This window comes from Liolophura sinensis, chromosome 7, assembly GCF_032854445.1.
Source record: "Liolophura sinensis isolate JHLJ2023 chromosome 7, CUHK_Ljap_v2, whole genome shotgun sequence".
Lineage (NCBI taxonomy): Eukaryota > Metazoa > Mollusca > Polyplacophora > Chitonida > Chitonidae > Liolophura > Liolophura sinensis.
Genome location: NC_088301.1, coordinates 39,852,348 through 39,871,571, shown reverse-complemented (window position 1 = coordinate 39,871,571; position 19,224 = coordinate 39,852,348). Strand labels below are relative to the sequence as shown.

At 38.6% G+C, this 19,224-nt stretch overlaps 1 protein-coding gene across 1 annotated transcript; it reads left to right on the top strand.

Annotated features, from left to right (window-relative positions):
- The first annotated feature begins 1,950 nt into the window (after positions 1–1,950).
- LOC135471561 (protein Wnt-2b-like) lies at positions 1,951–15,068 on the top strand. The gene is made up of 4 exons (XM_064750840.1): positions 1,951–2,092; positions 7,232–7,509; positions 8,050–8,314; positions 13,888–15,068. Exons 1-4 carry the CDS (start codon positions 1,966–1,968, stop codon positions 14,106–14,108), a joined length of 891 nt encoding a protein of 296 aa, XP_064606910.1. The 5' UTR covers positions 1,951–1,965; the 3' UTR covers positions 14,109–15,068.
- The last annotated feature ends 4,156 nt before the right edge of the window (positions 15,069–19,224 follow it).

Below are 19,224 nucleotides of genomic sequence, written 5' to 3'. Positions count from 1 at the left end.
ATTTTGTGTACATTGTTGCAATGTAATATACTATGGAGTAAGTAAGAATTGTCATTTTAAACGTATTTATTTATTGCCGGTAACACCTTGTAAACTTTGTGCCAGTTTTAAACTTTTGATTTCGACACTGGGTCGTAAAGGTTGGGTTTGGGACTAGCGAGTATCAGTTCTCTACCATACAAGGGTAAATGCAACTTCCTTTGGCGTTTAACAAAATGATTTTTTTTTCATTTTTTTTTTCTTCAGTTAAGCAGTACATTAAAATTTCCATATTGTATCCAGGGTCGAATTAATTCTATAGCCGGCAGCCACGGGACGTGTAAACATGTCTCCTGGGGGCTAATTACTGGCTAGTTTGTTACATGGCACAAAAGGCTGTTGTGCCAGCAGTGGGCGGTGCTGGCCACCGATACCCCTCATGTGAACATCTTTCACAAGAGCCTCGGAACCAATTGTCAAACCAGCCGGAAACCAGGCTTCAAACCACGGCCATAGCTTTGATGCGCAAGGCAGAGAATATTCACGAACATCAGTTTTCTGTGGGTAGCTCGGATCTTAATGCCGAGTCGTGCTTGGCTGTCCTGTGAAGAGATAATACAGTTTTCTATTTGATGTCATTTGTTGTAGTTCCAACTCTGTACACTCAGCAGTCTCGCCAGTTAGGCCGATCCCTCTCTGGAGGTTGACAAAAACATAAACGCTTCCAGGACGACTTTAAGGGTATAGCCTCTTGTTAAATGGTCCGAGACTGAACTGTTTTCCCCTTGGGCTTCCATCTTATAGCCGAGCTAACCTTTGATCTCACGTGGGAGCCAATCGTCTTCCGAGTCCGCCGCCTTCGTACCCCATATTTGGTGGGGGAGGGGGAAGTATATAGCTCTCTCAAGGATTTTCGAGATGTCGTTCAGTAGTGTATACGATATGGTAGGCATCAAATGGAGCAGTCGCTATGGCTAACGTATTTGGAAGGTTTCTCTTTGGGCTTTTCTTGACGTGGTATTGCCAGTGTTTTTCTAAAGTTGGCTCAACGTGGTGGTAAGTGTCAACATTTTAATCTCGTTATTTTTAAACATTGATTAGTTGATGAGAAGAATTTTATCTCGAATGAAGATGATAAATTCTTGGTGCTATTCTAAATTTGACTGATAGACACGTGTGCCAGATGACACTAAATCAGCAACGCACATATACCGAGCAGGCCGAGATTCAAACCATGAAAATATTACAGTATAAAAGTAACACTTTTTTAGTATTTCCTACAAAATTATTCACATAATTAATTTAGTTAATAGAATAAACTCTTGTTATCATTTTGTATTTTGTCAAGCAGAATCGTTATATAACGGTTTATATATATATATATATATATATATATATATATATATATATATATATATATATATGTTTCCCTATTTACACAATTATTTGTTGAATCTTCAAAATCTACATGATGTACACATGCACAGGATATATCATGTATGTCATTCGTTTTTTGAATTTATACACAAAATATACCCTACATATTGTCACCATGTAGTTAAGGCCTTCCAGGAAGCGCAGAAATACCACATTGGGTCACATTATAACGGACACAATCAGAGACGCTCATGTAGTGACCTATGTCACATCTGTTTGAGACACAAGTGGTTTGCTTGGCAAGACAGTAAATAAATGATTATCGAGGACTGGGGACTATGCATTAACAGGCCGGGTGTTCTTCGTTAAGGGAGAGGACACTTGTTGTGTTCATAGACACTTCAATAGAGGCCACTGGACAGGCCGTCGTTTGAAGTTGTTACTTACACCTTTTGCCTAAAGAGACTGGGTTACCTACACTGTTTATTTACCCTTTCTAGGTTCATCAGCCAACTGCCCCTCCATGCGGTAGGGGCTCGGGTGCTGTGTGACAACATTCCAGGGCTCATCGGACGTCAGAGAAAGCTGTGTCACGCCCACCCTGATGTGATGATCAGTCTGGGCGAAGGGGCCAAGCTGGGTATTAAAGAATGCCAGTATCGGTTTGCAAATCAAAGATGGAACTGTTCTACCCTCGACAGAGACGCTTCAGTGTTCGGGAAAATTATTCTGAAAGGTGAGCTTCCCCATGAAGTGATTTAATTTGTTGATAAACAATGGAACATAGCCAATGTCACTCGCAGGAGATGGACATGTCAGATTTGGGGATATTAGTGGTTAGAGGTGGGGGTGGAAAATAATTAATTGCATGCAACAGATATTAAGAGAACCCGTCATTAACCAGAGACGTGTGTACAAGCTATACTGGCAGTGTTGTGGTAGTAATTCCATTGAATCTTTTATTTCAATGTTTTATTTTTCCAGCGTAAGTTTTGCACCAAGTAAACTGGTATTATTGGCGCACTGAAACTTAGTAGATTATGGACACAAAAATGGTAATAAATTCATATTGTAGGTAAATGATAGCGCATTGTACATGTATGTCGTATATGAGAATACCCGATGTAAATTTCTATATGAGATGATGTTTATCTTGTCCGTTATTTTTGAAACTTTCGCCTCTGTTGTGATTCTTTTGATACGGTAGGTTAGAATTGCAATTGAATTATGGTGTTATAAATTATGGCTTATATTTATAATGAAATGTTGAATATAATATTACAGTATAAACATCCGATTATTGAAATGTAATTGAGTTTGTATATGTATGACGACCTCAGTACAGTGTAACTTGAAAGGAGGACATAGAGTTATAGTGTGTACATTTGCGTGCGCAGGCTATGCGAGAGGGAACAAAAGCACACAGGCCTATAAGTACTCGTACAATTCAACAGGTTTTCTTAGTTAAGTAATGCCATGCGGTATAGTCGATACATACATTAAGCTAATTTGACATTAACTGCAGACGGAAAGGACATAAAGTAAGTGTGTTAGTTTAACCTAAGGCGAGATAATGGGAATAATAATATATCTTCTTAGTCCATTACACTATCTGCTCAAATCTGTGATGTCGTTCTACCATAGATTTATGCGGTGGCGGTCGCTTATCTCGGTACTCATTGGTTAAGTCGTCACGACAAGCCCGACAAGACGCGCTGGTAAATCACTCTCTGATTTATGGTGCATGAGACCAGCGGCTAGGCCATGAAGTAACGAAAGCTTGTATTTCTGGTACAGTTTTGGATTTCCGTAACCGTTCCCCATTTCCCGCTAATGTGTTGATGTATGGCTTCTTTCAGTATATATAAAATATATTTAATGAAAAGAAAAACATGATAGGAATGGCTTGTACTTCGACATAAAGAACATGAAAAGAGGCAACTTGTAAGTAGCGAGTATAGGTCTATAAACCAACATCAGCGGCAAGTAAGGAGATATATAAAAAAGGCTTAACGTATACGTATCTAAACTTTCTGTCATACATTCGTAACATATATATCTTAAACCTATTTCTTAACAATATCGACTTTTAAAATGTTATCTTCTTGATTTCTTTAAAATTATTTTCATGATATCTACATTCAGCAATTTAGACAAAAATTCATTCATCGCTATTCAGTTAAAGGAAGGGGGAAAAGGGATATTGTTTTCGCTTTTTATTACACGTCATGAGTCGGCTCTTGCGTGGTTTCTGCCAAGACTGGAACTTGTAAAGTACGAAGATTTAGATCTGCATCCATTTCCGATGCCCTATATAGATTCACGCCTGATAAATCCACGTACAAAGAGAGCGGTTAATTTGCTCATTTCTCTGGATCAAGCGGTCGTATAATACTTCAGAGACACGGGGACAATACCAAGTGGGTACATCACACAAACAAGAAGAGATCGCCAAAGTGAAGTGTCGCATGGGTAAGGCGAGACAAAACCCAATCTTACTGTCTCTGTCGAGCAGTGAGACCCCTTTCTTTTCATCACAAGACCTCAAACAGATGCCAAAAGAGCCCTTTAATAGTTATTTTAACATTTGAAATCGCCCGTTTTAATTAGGAAAGTAATTGCGGTGTGTGTGGCATGCATGTGCCTGCACAAGTAGACAGACGGAACTATATACCCGATTTTCCAGAGAGTTATTTAACGTTCTAATGCATGGAGCGGGATCAAAGACGTTTTCTCTTCAGAAGATTACATGAAATGATGTTAAAGTATGCAGTGGGCATCGTTTCTACCCAACATGTAACCAAAACAGCTATGACATAATACATGCCATGAGATTTCCCTAAAAGACAGTTCTGTATGTCATAGTTTGTAGAAGTGACTTAGAGATTTTGGCGATAATTGACCAGGGACGTCCTTTTTGGTTGATGGCTGATATATACGAATGTCTATTTCGATGCACAGATAGATTAATACTTTTGTTACTTATACATATACTTTTCAGATTTGATATGTTGAGGAACATGCATATTAACAGATACCTCTGCATATACCGTTTGCCATTTACCAATACCATTCTCTGTAACCCCACAGATCGGTTGTGGTATTCTACATGTGATAGGTGCACTGCATGCTAGTTCATGTATAGATATAGCGTAACACTAATTTCGTGTTACATTCAACACCGGCAACGGGCTTATGCATTTGCATTGAAACACAGGCCTGCACCAATGGATGTTTGGATCAGGCAAAATTGATTTTGGTATATTCAGATTTTTGAACACATATTTAACAGCTGGAAAATGGATCAAAATGAAAGTTGATCAGTATATGTTCATATCTTGGTATATACATATGACAGTTTCGATATTTGCAGTATATACGTTAATGATTTCATAGATAAATATATATATATATCTTCCTTCAGAAGTTGAAGAGGATGGATACTTATATATATGTTTCATGGTTTCAGATAAATGTTCAAATAAATAGAAAAACAATTATCAGTTAAACTATTTCAGTCTTGGCTTCAATATTATATCGATAAACTTACTCAGCCAGATGATTTGTCCCATCATCAAGTTGTTTATTGCATGTTATTAGCTGTTTTCGTTTGTAACTATGAGACCCAGATTTAGACAAATTCATCCTTCACAAAAGGCCATTTTCTCTTTGACGGCATATACTTTGTTGATGTATAAATTACGTAGCACCTTTTCCAGAGGCACAGTTGATATGAATAAAGTTGATATGAATTTTGCTTATAGGCAAAATACATCCCACTTTGCTATTCGTCCTCAAGGTCATTCGTAAAACATTATTGATTTATTTATTTATTTGGTTGGTGTTGGTGTGAAACGATCACACCTCAATGCGTACTTTCCAGCGCAACGCGCGTGCACTGAAGCAGAGAAAGCGGGATTTGAACATATACAACCTTCTAGGTAAAGGACTGAAGCTCACTGGCGACTATATGAATCCTCCAATTCTGCGCAACCTATGCCCTGTACATATATATATATATATATATATATATATATATATATATATATATATATATATATATATATATATATAAATGAACATTTAGTGTCAGTGTGTGTAAAAATGCCGACTGGCCCTATCCCTACCGTTGAAAATACATGTATAGTAGCTTATGCATTTTGCTAAGGCAAACTCATGCAGAACTTCCAGGAAAATGTATTTTAAGAATTTAATTACATGATATATCTGTCTGAATCACTATTTATATATTTTGTGCTGTAAGAGGCTTTGTTTATGTAAAGAACATATTTTTATATTTGAACAAATAGTTTGAGTGTATTGGCCGAATTGAAATCGGTTGTGTCAGCTAGGCTCCACGTCAAGGTAGTCAAGATACCACGATATGTTTCTGGAGTTTGTAGTTTATATACTAATGTTGCTCTGTGAAGTCAAAACGAAACTTATCCGTTATCCATTGGAATAATGGTGGACAAAAGTACCTATGATACATAAGCTTTCTTTGCTGGTGTAGTTTAGCGAACTGTGTTATTTATAACCCTAGTGGTGCTGTTTTTGTCACAATACACAGCTGTTGAAACTTGTAATGACTCCAAGGCATTCGCTAATTTAGTAGTGTCCTTAGACGACAAGACACCACGAGAAACTAATGTCAGTTCGGCATTTGACTGCATGGATATGAACGGCTGTATACATGTGTAGATTGTAAGAGAGCCAACTCGGTTCTCATGGGTTTCTCATACGACAAACTCGCGTTTCTGTACATGGCTGGATTCCGTGAGAGGAATAGTTGTCTGGGGCAACAACCTTCGGTTTTCTCCCAGAAACAGCTTCCATAAATCAAAACGGTTTATCAACTGTTAGGAATAACAAATTTCCGAATCTTATGAATTCCAAGTGGGTGTGTGTAACAGTAGTTTTATTGCCACACGGAACATCATAAATTTTCCTTAACCTTTAACAGGTTTCTTGCGCTAGCCTGGAATATCACAAAACGCCTTGTGTTGGGTTTCATTCATGCGTATAGATAGTGTAATTTCATAGAGGACACATTTCTCTCGTTATATCCCCATATGCGCAAGACGTGATAGCTTCATTTTCCGGCATTCATACTCCCAATAGCACACATCAGCGTCATTTTACAAAGGGTGCATTTATGCGCATGTTTATGCTATAATGTAAAATATAATCGTGACATATAACTCGTCTCTGTCAGCGGTTTTCACCAGCAATAGACTGAGTCAGCCTGTTCTGATTTGAATCGGATTAGCACAAGGATAGATTAGTGCATGCGTGTAGGCGCCACACATGTTTACTATATGTGCGCTATATATAAATATATAAAAAATGGCTAAATGATTTATAAACAATACTTCCAAAATCAATAGGAAAAATAATCTTGATATTGGTATATATCGGAATAGTCAACTAATAATGTACTTACATGATGACTTTCAGACATTCAGATTTTCGACCGATTTTCATCAAAATCGTGCTAAATATCGTTTATACCAGTATATCTTAACAGAGAACGGGTTTTGTAGCAAGGAAGTTTCCTTTCTCATTAGTCGTAATCGTAACAAATTAATGAACGATTCTCTATACATAACCATGGTCTGAAAGATGACACTTTTTAGATGGCAGTTAACATTTATTGTTTTATGGTTTCGTAATAATTTCTGAATGGGCAGTGATCACAAATATCTCTTTATAACAATGGTCGTAACGAATGATTCCATTTTTCCAAGTGGTTAAACCAAGCAGATATTCTGGTTCTTCCTCAGATAAGGCGTGACAGAATACCATTTTACTATGTTCAGTTTTGTTTCTTGGCTGTGTAATTCACTTTTAATCCACTGCGTTCATTTTATAACAGGTAGTAGAGAAGCGACGTTTGTGTACTCCATTTTATCTGCGGGAGTTGTTCACGCCATTACGCGGGCCTGCAGCAACGGCGAACTGATGAACTGTGCGTGCGACCCAACGAAACGCGGCAAAGCACGAGACCGTAGGGGTGATTTTGCCTGGGGAGGATGCAGTGACAACGTGCGATATGGGACAAAATTTTCCAGAATGTTTATCGATGCCAAAGAAAAAAGAGTTCGAGATGCAAGGGCATTGATGAATCTACACAATAACAGAGCAGGAAGGAGGGTATGTTATATCATATGTGGCTTACATACATAGGATAGAGATACATGTATATAAGTATTGGTCCATATAACAGCTCCCAATAAACCCCGGCCTTTGGGCAGAAGAAATATAAGTGTATCGCTTTATCCCTTATCCCGGCTCATACTAACTTCCTCTCCGGTCATACACGGGAAGGTTTGTTAGTATCTTGCGGAGAGTCGTGTGTTTCCCCTGGACTTTGACCGGTTTCCTCCCACCATAAAGCTGATATTCATGAGAACGGCGTAAAACACCAAACAAACAAATACATAAATACATACATCAGATGCAGGTTTCCAAATACATATAGTATTCAAGGCTGTTCAGGAAAAAATATGCGTACAATAACTTCAACTAGACTAGCTGTACACTTCCGAAAATCTGTTCAGAATTAATGGAGATGCTTTAAAATTTGCCGTTAAATTTATTGGTAATTAAAATTCAGGTAACGGATTAAAAATAGTTTTCATACAGTCAGATATTAATAATAGTTTTATGTGTCTCTTCTTTTCTTTTCTGGAGGCAGTAAAACGCTTCATGAAACTGGAGTGTAAGTGCCATGGGGTCAGCGGCGCGTGTACCATCCGCACTTGTTGGCTCGCTATGCAGGACTTTCGCAGGGTCGGGCATTATTTAAAAACCAAATACAATGGCGCCACTCAGGTAATGATGAACCAAGCGGGCACTGGACTGATAGTGGCCAATAAAAACCACAAACGACCCACGAGGTCGGATCTGGTGTACTTAGAAGCATCGCCGGATTACTGCCAGAGAAATTTACAAAGAGGTATGTATAAGCATCCTAATAACTTGAAAAGAAAACTACCGGCATTAATTATAGGCTTTGTCGTCGTGGAAGACGTGGCAGTTGGGCCTGCATCACGCCTAGCTTGACTTTGTCCAGACCTGTCCAGGATGCCACGCAGCTATTTCAGCATATAGCACGTTCTGTTTTCACTACAAGCGAGTTGCAGATACTTTTGTACCGAGCTATCGTTTGATCCAAGTATAATGTGCACTGGGAAGCGCAACATACCAAACTGTGCGTTTCCCTTCAGACGCCAAGATTAAAATATGGATAACTGGTCATATTTATATCGATTGTTGTGGACAAACACATTTGTTTGCAGGAATTTCTCAAGTTCTAATTCAGAAGCGCAGTAAAATATACCGTAACAGTTCAGGATGTGTTTCCATCATTGAGAAACAAAACAAAGCAAAGGCTGTAAAATGCACATTGTGGCAATATCCGCGTGATTATATGTACAACATATTTGTTGATGTATTCGTCATTATAAAGATATACCACTGTATGTTTGTTCGTGGGAGGGTCTGACGGCAACCTGGGAATTTTCATGGGTTTCCTCCCGGGTTATTCCCGGTTTCCTCCCTCCATGATTCTGACCGCCGTCGCATTGTTGAGTGTATAGCGTTAAGCACCAATTAAATATATAAATAAATATAAAATTATTAAAGAAAGCCCCCGTTTTAAGCTTTCGCACCAAATAAATGCCCCGTGCCCAGATTTTGGTGAAAGCATGATCACTTCGGTTATTTGGCAATTTCGGAATAACCTTAAAGTTAGCACCCTATAGATTATCTTTCCAGTTGTGTAGGTATATGAACGCATAGTTTATTGCTGTAAGGCTCACGGTGTATTGCTAGGATCGTCATGTGGGTTGGGTGAAGGGGGGCGCCGAGTTATGGAGCATGCTCAGCCGTGGCACAGACAGATTACTGTGGCCTACAAATACATGTAGACACGCTTACGAGATTTCACGAGACTGGACTGACTGAGCTAACAATGTATTACGAAAAAAAAAAAAGGAGAGAAAACTCTGGTGATCCTAATTTTAAATCAATAACCCGCAGCTGATCAGCCATATACTCGATTCATCCCCTGCTGGTTCGACGACTAGGCTTTAGATCAGGCAGTTTGCCTTGTATCTTCCGAAGGGCGGTGGTTTTTTCCTGGCTTTAGCTGATTTCCTGCACACATGAACGTTAATGCCGTCATGTACCTGAAATATTCTTGAGTATGACCATAGTCAATGCATAAATGAACTCATTGTATGCTATTAAATAATATTTCTTTGACGAAAAACAGTTGCTCATGGAGATTGGAAGTCACGTCTGTTGACAGCGCTGATCCGTATCCTTATATTGTAACCTGACTACTCTGATTAGAATACAGACCTTTTCCCACGCTCTGACGTTGGGGTAATGTTGAACCATTACTGTTCACCACATCGATAAAGATGTGCAACCATTGCTATTAGCTTGAGCAACACAGCTCTATTACTGTCCATTGCATTTACATGACATCATGACATCACTTCCTTTCACGTAAACATGACATCATTTCCCACTACATCATTGTCATCACTGCTCACTGTATCAGCGTGACATGACTGTCCACTTTATCAGCATGACATCACTATCCATTTCATCAGTATGACATCACTACCTATTATATCAACATGACACCAATGCCTTTTACATCGACATGACATCATTGCCAATTACAATAGCATGAAATCACTACCCATTACATCAGCATAACATCACTGCCCATTACATGGCAGAAATGTCAGTTATATTGACATGACAGAGTTGGATGTTACATCAACATGATATCACTGTCCATTAAATCAACAGGAAATCACTACCCATTATATAAACATGACATCGATCACTATTCATTGCATCGACATGACATCACTGCCAATTATTAGTACATCAAAATGATATTACTGCACATTACATCAACAAAACATCATTGCTCATTACATCTACATGACATCGCCGCCCATTACATCGACCTGACCTCACTGCCCATTACCTCAGCATGAAATCACAGTCTATTACATCAACATGACATCACTACCCATTATATCAACATGACATCACTGCCCATTACATCAAAATGATATTACTACCCATTATACCACAGTTCATTACATCAAAATGATATCACTGTCCATTATATCAACGTGACATCGGTGTCAATTACTCAGACACTGCACCGTAGCGCATTACATCAACAAGACGTTGCCCAGTACATTGACATAAATATCACATTATTTTTTTATCAACATGACTTCACCTCTCATTACATCAGCATAACGTGACTACCATAACATCTACATTTAAGCCCATTACATTAACACGACAATTAAATGACCATGGTATCACTGCTAATTATATTAACACGACATCATTGTGCATTGCATCACCAAGAAAATTAATGAACACTAAATCAACATGACATCATTGCCCACTACATCGACATGACACCACTGTCCATTACATCAAAATGATATTACTGCCCGTTACATCAACAGGACATCAGCGCCTGTTACATCGACATGGTATCACTGTCCGTTTCATCAGCATGACTTCATAGCCCATTAGATCAATAAGACATCGTTGCTCAATACCTTGACATAACAGCATTTTTATATCAACATGACATCACTGCCCATCACATCAAGATGGCATCACTGCCCATGACGTCAACACAACTACACTGTTCATTTTATCGATATGACACACTGTTCATTACATCACAGTCATGACTGGACAACACATTGACGTGACATCACAGCTCATTACATCAACATGACATCAGTCCCAAGTCATTGAAATATCATCAACGAGTACTACATCAATCTTGCGGAATTATTTTCCAGCTTTGCCTTGTGCAGTTTTAAGGCTTTCAGTTGTTATATATATTTATCTATAAACACTAGATATGTCGTCAGTAGAGATTGAAAGGTTTTTCTGTTTCAAGATTATGAGGCCTCTTGAGAATTCAACTGGTCAAAATATGGGCTAAACTAGTATTGTTTCAAAAAGCTTTTTTCATTTAAGATAGTTCGTCAGTAAAGAAATTTTGTTTACAAAATAGCTTAAGTAAATACAATCGTATTGGTCTGGTAACCCAACGGCTGTTTAGTTTGATAGATATTCTTGATATTTTTCATTGAAAGCATCATTACTGGTGAAAACTTACATGGTGTGAGTGATATATACACTAAACACGCTATGGCAATCCAAAAAAAAATTGTAAATTAAAGCCATAAGTCTGATTCACGGGTGTAAAGGCACACCTGGAAATCGCCCAACTAAATGTCACTGATACAAGACAATCCGCATGAGCTGAGTTTCTCGAACTGGTGGGCGTATCCTTCCATCTCGTCTACCTGTCCACGAATAACAACCTGTCAGCAGACGGGGAATATATGAGCTGGCTTTATTACCGGAAAAGATATACAGGTAGATACGGATTTTCTATGACTGAAATAGTTTAGGGTGTGTAGCTAAACAAGTACTTGGCAGAATATCACCGATAGCCGTAAATTAAAGTCGATGTTTTTTTCTTCTGTGGGGAGGTAGACAGATGCACTTGTCACTGTCTTTTTAATAGCACTACCTACAACAGGTGTCACAGAATGGATGATTAATCAGCTGTCACTCTGACACGCCAATAAAAGATGGCAGCCTGCTACCTACACAACCCCAAACTTTTCTCAATGGGAAAGTATTTCGATAAAAAGGGGAAGAAGTGTAGCATTGTTACGACACTGACAATCCAATTTACCCTTTTGCTCCCAAATTAGGACGACTATGTAGGCTTACGGCAGTGAAATATTGCTAGTTGTTATAAGGGACCCCGTTTAGGAAAGTCCGTGGGACAGTCCATATAGACTGTTAAAAGGACATTCTTCCAATTGTGCTCGGACGGCGACGACCGGCATACAGATGGGTGATAACACTTTGTGAGGAACCCAACGGGGCTGAAACAAATCAAAATTGAAAGATGTCACGCCTTGTCGTCCCATAGTCTTGTTCCGTGTCAGGACAACGCCAACCCAAGACGCACGACGATGTGCCCAAGGGGGGAAATTGATACCAAGCCCATTCCCTTTCTGTGTCATCCCCCGGTTGATTGCCGTAATTTGTAGCTGTTTGTAACAGTCTTTCACGGGCCACTGGATACGTTTGGTTCGCGCTGTCGGATCAGGGTATCAATGTGGATATCAGAGGAGATAGGGCCTGCAAGCTCTAGACCCTTGTCTTCGAGTCTTGCCTCCAACACATTTAAAGATATCAGCGTCAGTATACGCGATGTAGGAAGTCTAAGTATATTGGCCTATATACAGATCAAACTCGAAGTCGTGATTACTGTTCACATCTTAGACAAAGGTATTTGTTTTTCAAAGCCGAAACTGTTTTTTCCCCATATTTGTCACACATGAAAAATATGATAAATATAGTGCCAAGTAGTTCTGACACTGCTTGTGCACTTGCCAGTGTATATAAGTATACATCTGAAATAACGACACATACACCAATATGCAACGAAAATATTATATCAAAGCGAGTTAAACCTAAACGGCGATGGCAGTGTTGAGATTGATTGCTGTTTAACGCCATAGTCAAGGATTTTTCACATATATAGACCTGCTCTATGGATGTGTACACGTGTGCAGTAATACATTATCACTTATGTGACTTTAATGTTATTGTATGTTACATGGCAGCATGACAGCACATCATTCTGAGTAATACTAAATGTCAAATAATTAAATGGCAGTTAACATCAGTGTTTTTGTTTTTACCTGTTTCCGCGTATGTCCTGGTGTTAGCGGGCGTGTAATTTGCGACTATTTATGCATTTAACTGAACAGTTAGAATAAAACCCTGACTGAGGTAAACTGAGAACATCACCGGTTAGGTGTCACCATTTGCCAGCCATGACTACATAAGCACTCAGCACTGAGAAGTGAGAGCAAGAAAACATGACTGGTTGGCCTGGTGCCATTATTATGTGATTGGGTGTCTGATGTCTTCGGCATGATACTTCAGTGGTGGCAACACTTTGGCGACATGGACTTGCCGTGTATAATTAAACACACCTATCATTGTCCATTTAAAACTAGTTCTCCCCGAAAAGGGAGCGCCTTCCCACGGAGGCTAAGACTCGGTTCTGGGATTCAGTCGAACAACATGAAGCATATCCTTGCATACTTGGCATGCACAACAGAAAATGTTCCTGACTTGCTGTTAGCCAGCTAGAGCAGACACCTATAGTCGAAATTTCGGTAATTAACAGTTTAAAAATACAGTTTAACCGGTAATTTCAATCTAGAAGGAATAGAAAGAAAAAGTGAAAAATGATGAATAGAGAAATCCAGAATCATGGAGGAGAGAGACAGTGTCAACAGTTCATGCTTCGACGCTACGCCTCTTTAACCTCTGGTAACTTTCCTATAGTCGAGGACCGGCATCGAATTAAACGAATATAGATGTAAATGTATATTCGATTGACATTTTCGCTCTTTCTCTGGTTTGCAGGTTCCCTCGGAACGGCTGATCGCCGATGTAACAAATCCTCACGAGGCACGGACGGATGTGACATCATGTGCTGTGGCAGGGGATACAACACGAAAACTGTTAAACAGACCAGTAAATGTGAGTGCAAATTCCACTGGTGTTGTTTCGTGAAGTGTAAAACCTGTATGGAATGGGTTGACATTCACACCTGCAAAGGTGGAGACGAATACCCAAACAACTGATAAGTGCTCTGCTCACCTACGGACCGTATATATTTGTATATGTGTGTGTACAGTGGATATTTGTGCATTGTCATATATACCAGGAAGAAGTCTGAAGCTGAACCCGGAACGTTTTAAATGCGACAGAACTTCAATGTATATGCCTGTTGATGTAAACTGAAGCAAAAAACATTAATGGCCTAGACAAATTGCTAGGTTGAGAGCGCCCAAGTGGACAGAGACGGACTGGTGCGTAAATGTTTGCCATCAGCGAAAGTTATACGGACAATTTGGGGGGAAAAGGCTCTTTCTGTGTTTCTGGGATAAAATAATTGTTTCCATGTATAAAAAATGAATGCCTCCCAGATATTTCCATAGATACTATTGGATTTATATATTGTGGAAGTCTTTCACTTTCATCTCTCTTAGCAAAAATAGTACGGAATGACGTAATACTGAAATTTGTTGAAATTTTAGAATAAGTTTCTACTTGCGAATTAAAGTATTCCCAAAATATGTATCTTGCATGTAGATTACACCAGTGTTATGGCGACCATACCGTTTCACCAATAACTCTTTTGCAATCAGAACTGTTAATTTGGCTTGCATGTTAAAAGAAGAGCGTTATTTGTACTTTCAGATGATTAGAATTAACTTGTGCAATATGTGATGGAGAGGATAAATGTTCATGAAGACAGAGGAATTTATACCTCAAGCAGATGCTTTAAGATTCCCTTCCAAAACAGCTGGTATTTATTAAATAAGCCACTATACTTAATTTGACTTAACTTTTCTCCATAGTACTTCACACCCATTACATGGTATACATATAGATTCAACTGAACAATTTTTAAAAGGGGTCTATATGTATAAAGACGCCTGTGGTTTGATGTGTAATTTATAATATATACTTATGCACAAGCAAACATGCGCATGTGTAATCATTCTTTTGTCTGCTATGCGAAGTCAAAAGACGAGAAGTACTTGTCATTCCAAAGTTTGTTTGTTGTTGTTGTTTTTTTTTTTGTCCGTCACATTGGTTGTGTTTCACTTAACTTCGTAATTAACTCAGACATACAGCCCATGTAATATATAACCAAAGAGAAATGAGAATAAAATAATTTATGTACATATATGTGCATCATTCTTTTTTTTTTTTTACTGAATCAAAATACTGTGACTGTCCAAAAAAATCAGTTAGAGTTATGAATATTATATAAAAGTGAAATTGAATGGGAACAGGACGAGGAAACGGTTGCTGATCTCAACACGGTACCTGTATACATGCACATGTAAATCTCTACGAACTGTGTGCCATATGTTGTTCTCTGGGACCAGAACAGAAAAGGTCATACAGTTGTGTTAGTTGTTAAAGCTTCCGTTTTGCACACTAGAGACCAGCTAGGCCATGTAGTGGATGGCCTCGTTTTGACAGGGAACGTTGGATGTCATAGCTGGTGTCTTCGTCTTGATGTTCCAGCCAGGCCATCATTAAAATTATGTTTGTTAGGCGTAACCCGGCCACCCGTCAGAAATGTTGCAATATACTCTAAAATTTTCATCGGGATTTTGAAAGATTTTTAAACATTTATTCTTACATGTTATTTTCTTCAATATTTTCACGGTCTACTCTTTGACCGTTTCACGCAGCTTCTGTTTGTAAAGAATGTCACTTCGAGCATTTCTCCTCCAGAAAGGTACATGTATATAATCAGCTTGGGATACAACGTACCCGGTACCATGCCAATGTCAGAGCATCCTAGGAATCAACTGGCAAAACTGAAAGCGTTAAAAAGTTATGACTGAAATTGAAGGCAGCATGGACGAACACCAACAGCCGTATATATTAAGCGTGTCGGCCAAGTTACTTGGACTGCAAGGGGTCCCTGGATAATTCATAGAGGATCGCCATTTTGGGGTCAAGATATGGCTTTGCGATAGACGTACCTGGGACGTCGATTTGAATGCACCAAATGTTGAGTTTAAACACATCAGCGACGGTGAAACTACACAAAACTATAGTGATGTACTTTCTCCTGAAATGTTCTTACAGTCAGAACCGCCTCGTTTTCTTACAACAATATCCTCCGTCATTTGGCTTCATTTTATGCTAATCCCGCTTAAGCAAGTCTGTGTACAACCAAAAGCTTTAAACCACTACGTTTCCTTTTAAAAGCCACAACCCAAATAAGTGTGGTCCTATCCTTTCGACATAAATAGTCCAATGTTACATATACCGGTTACGATACACATTACACGGTGTATGATCGAACTAAAGTCTAATATGAAAATCCACCAGTAGAAAACAATATGGTTAACTATATACCGGTACTCTTACTTGAATGAGTGCTTCATGGCCCCACCTCTGTCTTTCCATTACCTGCATAAATAGCCAGGCTATATATATATATATATATATATATATATATATATATATATATATATATATATATATATATATATATATATATATATATATATCGATGACGGCCTGGTTCCTTCCGGCTTTAATGTCGGGTCTGTAACACTGTTTATGACACTATACATATCCTTACACCACACTGCAATATTAATTCTCGGAAATACGCACAACCAGTCCCAGACGTACTGTACTTCCTGAGAACTTGATTTGCAAATAAATCCTCGGTGAAAGTTCTCTCGCAATTATCAGAGCCGAAGTTTTCCATGTACCTGCCTGTCACAGCCTTAAACTGACATTATAGAGACTTGCTAATAACTAGGATCTACCACAAAAATGTGTGATTCGCGGTGATGGGGTGTATCAGCACGGTCCATCAGCATTGGGGTTCATCACCTTAACTCATGAAATATATTTTCGTGTCGGGTTTATGGTTACATAAAAGGGCCCCAGATTGGGTATATTTTGTTTGTAAAAATGGAAGTATATGGCAAGAATTACACGAAGGCTCATATCTTCAGAAAACCTATAGTGACTGTTAAACCTAACAGCCAAGTTCAAGTTCATCAGTGATCCCACCCAAATCAACGTACACTAAAGTACGGAACAGATGGACGTTGGATTGTTACAACACATGTATAATCGCTAAACATAACCAGGTATTCATACATGCAACCCCTGGCGTTTATACTTTATACCTTTCACGATATCTACCGTAGATTCGTAAACATAGTTATAGCATTCCTCAAAAATAGAACTGAAACGCGATTTCAGTGTTTAGCTATAATTGTTTGATAGTATATACCGTGTTAAATTCTCAAGATTACTGCGTCTTTCCTGCTAAGAGAAGATGGCGTATATAGCAGCTTATATGGTGAAACCATTACACTGTGCAAATTAACGGCCAAACGAGCATAGTTGACATGCAGTTATATTTTCACCATGTAATATTCCAGTGAGAGCGGGGTTCACGTTTTCACATACATGTGACGCGCGGTTGGTATATGGAAAATAATTCTTAAGAACGCTATGTTTAAGGAGGAAAACGGCAAGAAACCAAATATAATATAGCTAGATAGAGAGAGAAGGGTGGAGGAAGGGTTGAGAAAATAACAATAAACCATAACATTTAATGATTCTGCTGTTCCGGGAGCGAGTAATATTAGATATAAAACTGCTGATAAGAACTGATATAACCTCCGCAGGCTTTACGCCACTTTCTCGAACACCCTCTATACTTCCTAAAGACATTCACACATTTAATATCAAGATCATATGGTAGGGGTGGGTGTGGGGGGAGGGGGGGGGGCAGGCAGCGATATAGTCAGTGTGGTTTTCAGATCTGCATAAGCCATGTACACCTTCACGATGGAAGCATCCTTAAACTTAATACACCGAACTGATAAGAAATCTGCACACAGATAACCATGTTTTTTGTTTTTTTTATCACCGACGTAAACTTACATGTATCATTCTTATTATCTGATTGCACCCAGCGTCTTACTTGTTATGGTTATATACGACACTCGTAATTCGGAAACAAATATTTATTACCACTAAAACTGTAGTCCATCTGTCTCATATAGAATGCAAGGATCCCATTAAGATCGCATGCAAATATGACCTAATTATCCTCTACCTGTACTTGAAGAGAATCAAAGAAGAGATACCGACGTGTTATTGCTTCTTGCGTATTTGCATATGTTAGAAATAGGCTAATATACTACCGAAGCCTGTGTTGGTGTCACTGTGAAATACTTTGGGAGAAAAAGGTCGAAATTTCGACATAAGAAAGTCTAAATTTCAAGAAAAAAGTCTTATCTTGAAATCTCTTCTTTTTCTACCAATTTCTTTTACACCGTGACACCAAGTTTCTTTTGTAGAATATAGGTGAGACTATCGTCAAATAGTTCAGTTTAACAAATGCGGCGAATTACATCCGGGATCGGCATTTCACGCATTAGTCCGCGTGGTTGTCATATCAAAAGCAAGAATTCTAATTTTATTGCCAATATATACAGCTCTCACATGTCCCTGAACTTGAATGCGTTTTCGCAGTGGTGTGTTGACATCCAATATATCCACCCATACGTTAATTTTGTTGAATTCGATATATTGATACACTATTAATTCATTCTCTCTCCGAAATCTGCACCTCCTTGACTCAAACCACACAGTAATTCCTAGGATTTCTTAACCAATCAAATAACCATATATTATCGAATACAAAAACTGGTGCGTTATATATACATAAAGTAAATACCTCAGTTTACTTAGACAGGCCTTCATGGAATTATACAACCCTGAGATTTGCAAAGTTGTAGCTTGTAGGAATATATGTACTACAATAACCAACGGTTCAAAGACACTGGATACGGCGCTTCCTTTATTGCTCTCAGGGGAGAGAAACTGATATGCCGACCAGACCATTTATATTTGTGTTAACCCAATTATGTTCGAGACACTCACAGGTGATTTTATCAAGAAAGGCTAGTTCACCGTTTGCCAGACGGATTAATTCCGGAAGATACAGAGGCATTTTAAGTGAGAGTATATATACACGATGCATATTTCTGTACTGAACTTTCCAGATAAAAGTATATAGACAGAGAGATTCAGTTAATTTTTGAAGAATCTGAAGTTTTATGGTGGGCACTTGCCTACTCGTTTGAGTAAGCGTATACCCCATTAACTTTTTGTTCACCACAGAGAGCAGAA

Bases quoted from the DNA above. Each gene is read 5' to 3' on its own strand.
- LOC135471561 (XM_064750840.1), top strand. From the start codon at position 1,966: ATGATCAGTCTGGGCGAAGGGGCCAAGCTGGGTATTAAAGAATGCCAG. The intron at 2,093-7,231 runs GTGAGCTTCCCC...ATTTTATAACAG, and splicing joins CGGGAAAATTATTCTGAAAG to GTAGTAGAGAAGCGACGTTT. The intron at 8,315-13,887 runs GTATGTATAAGC...TCTGGTTTGCAG, and splicing joins CCAGAGAAATTTACAAAGAG to GTTCCCTCGGAACGGCTGAT.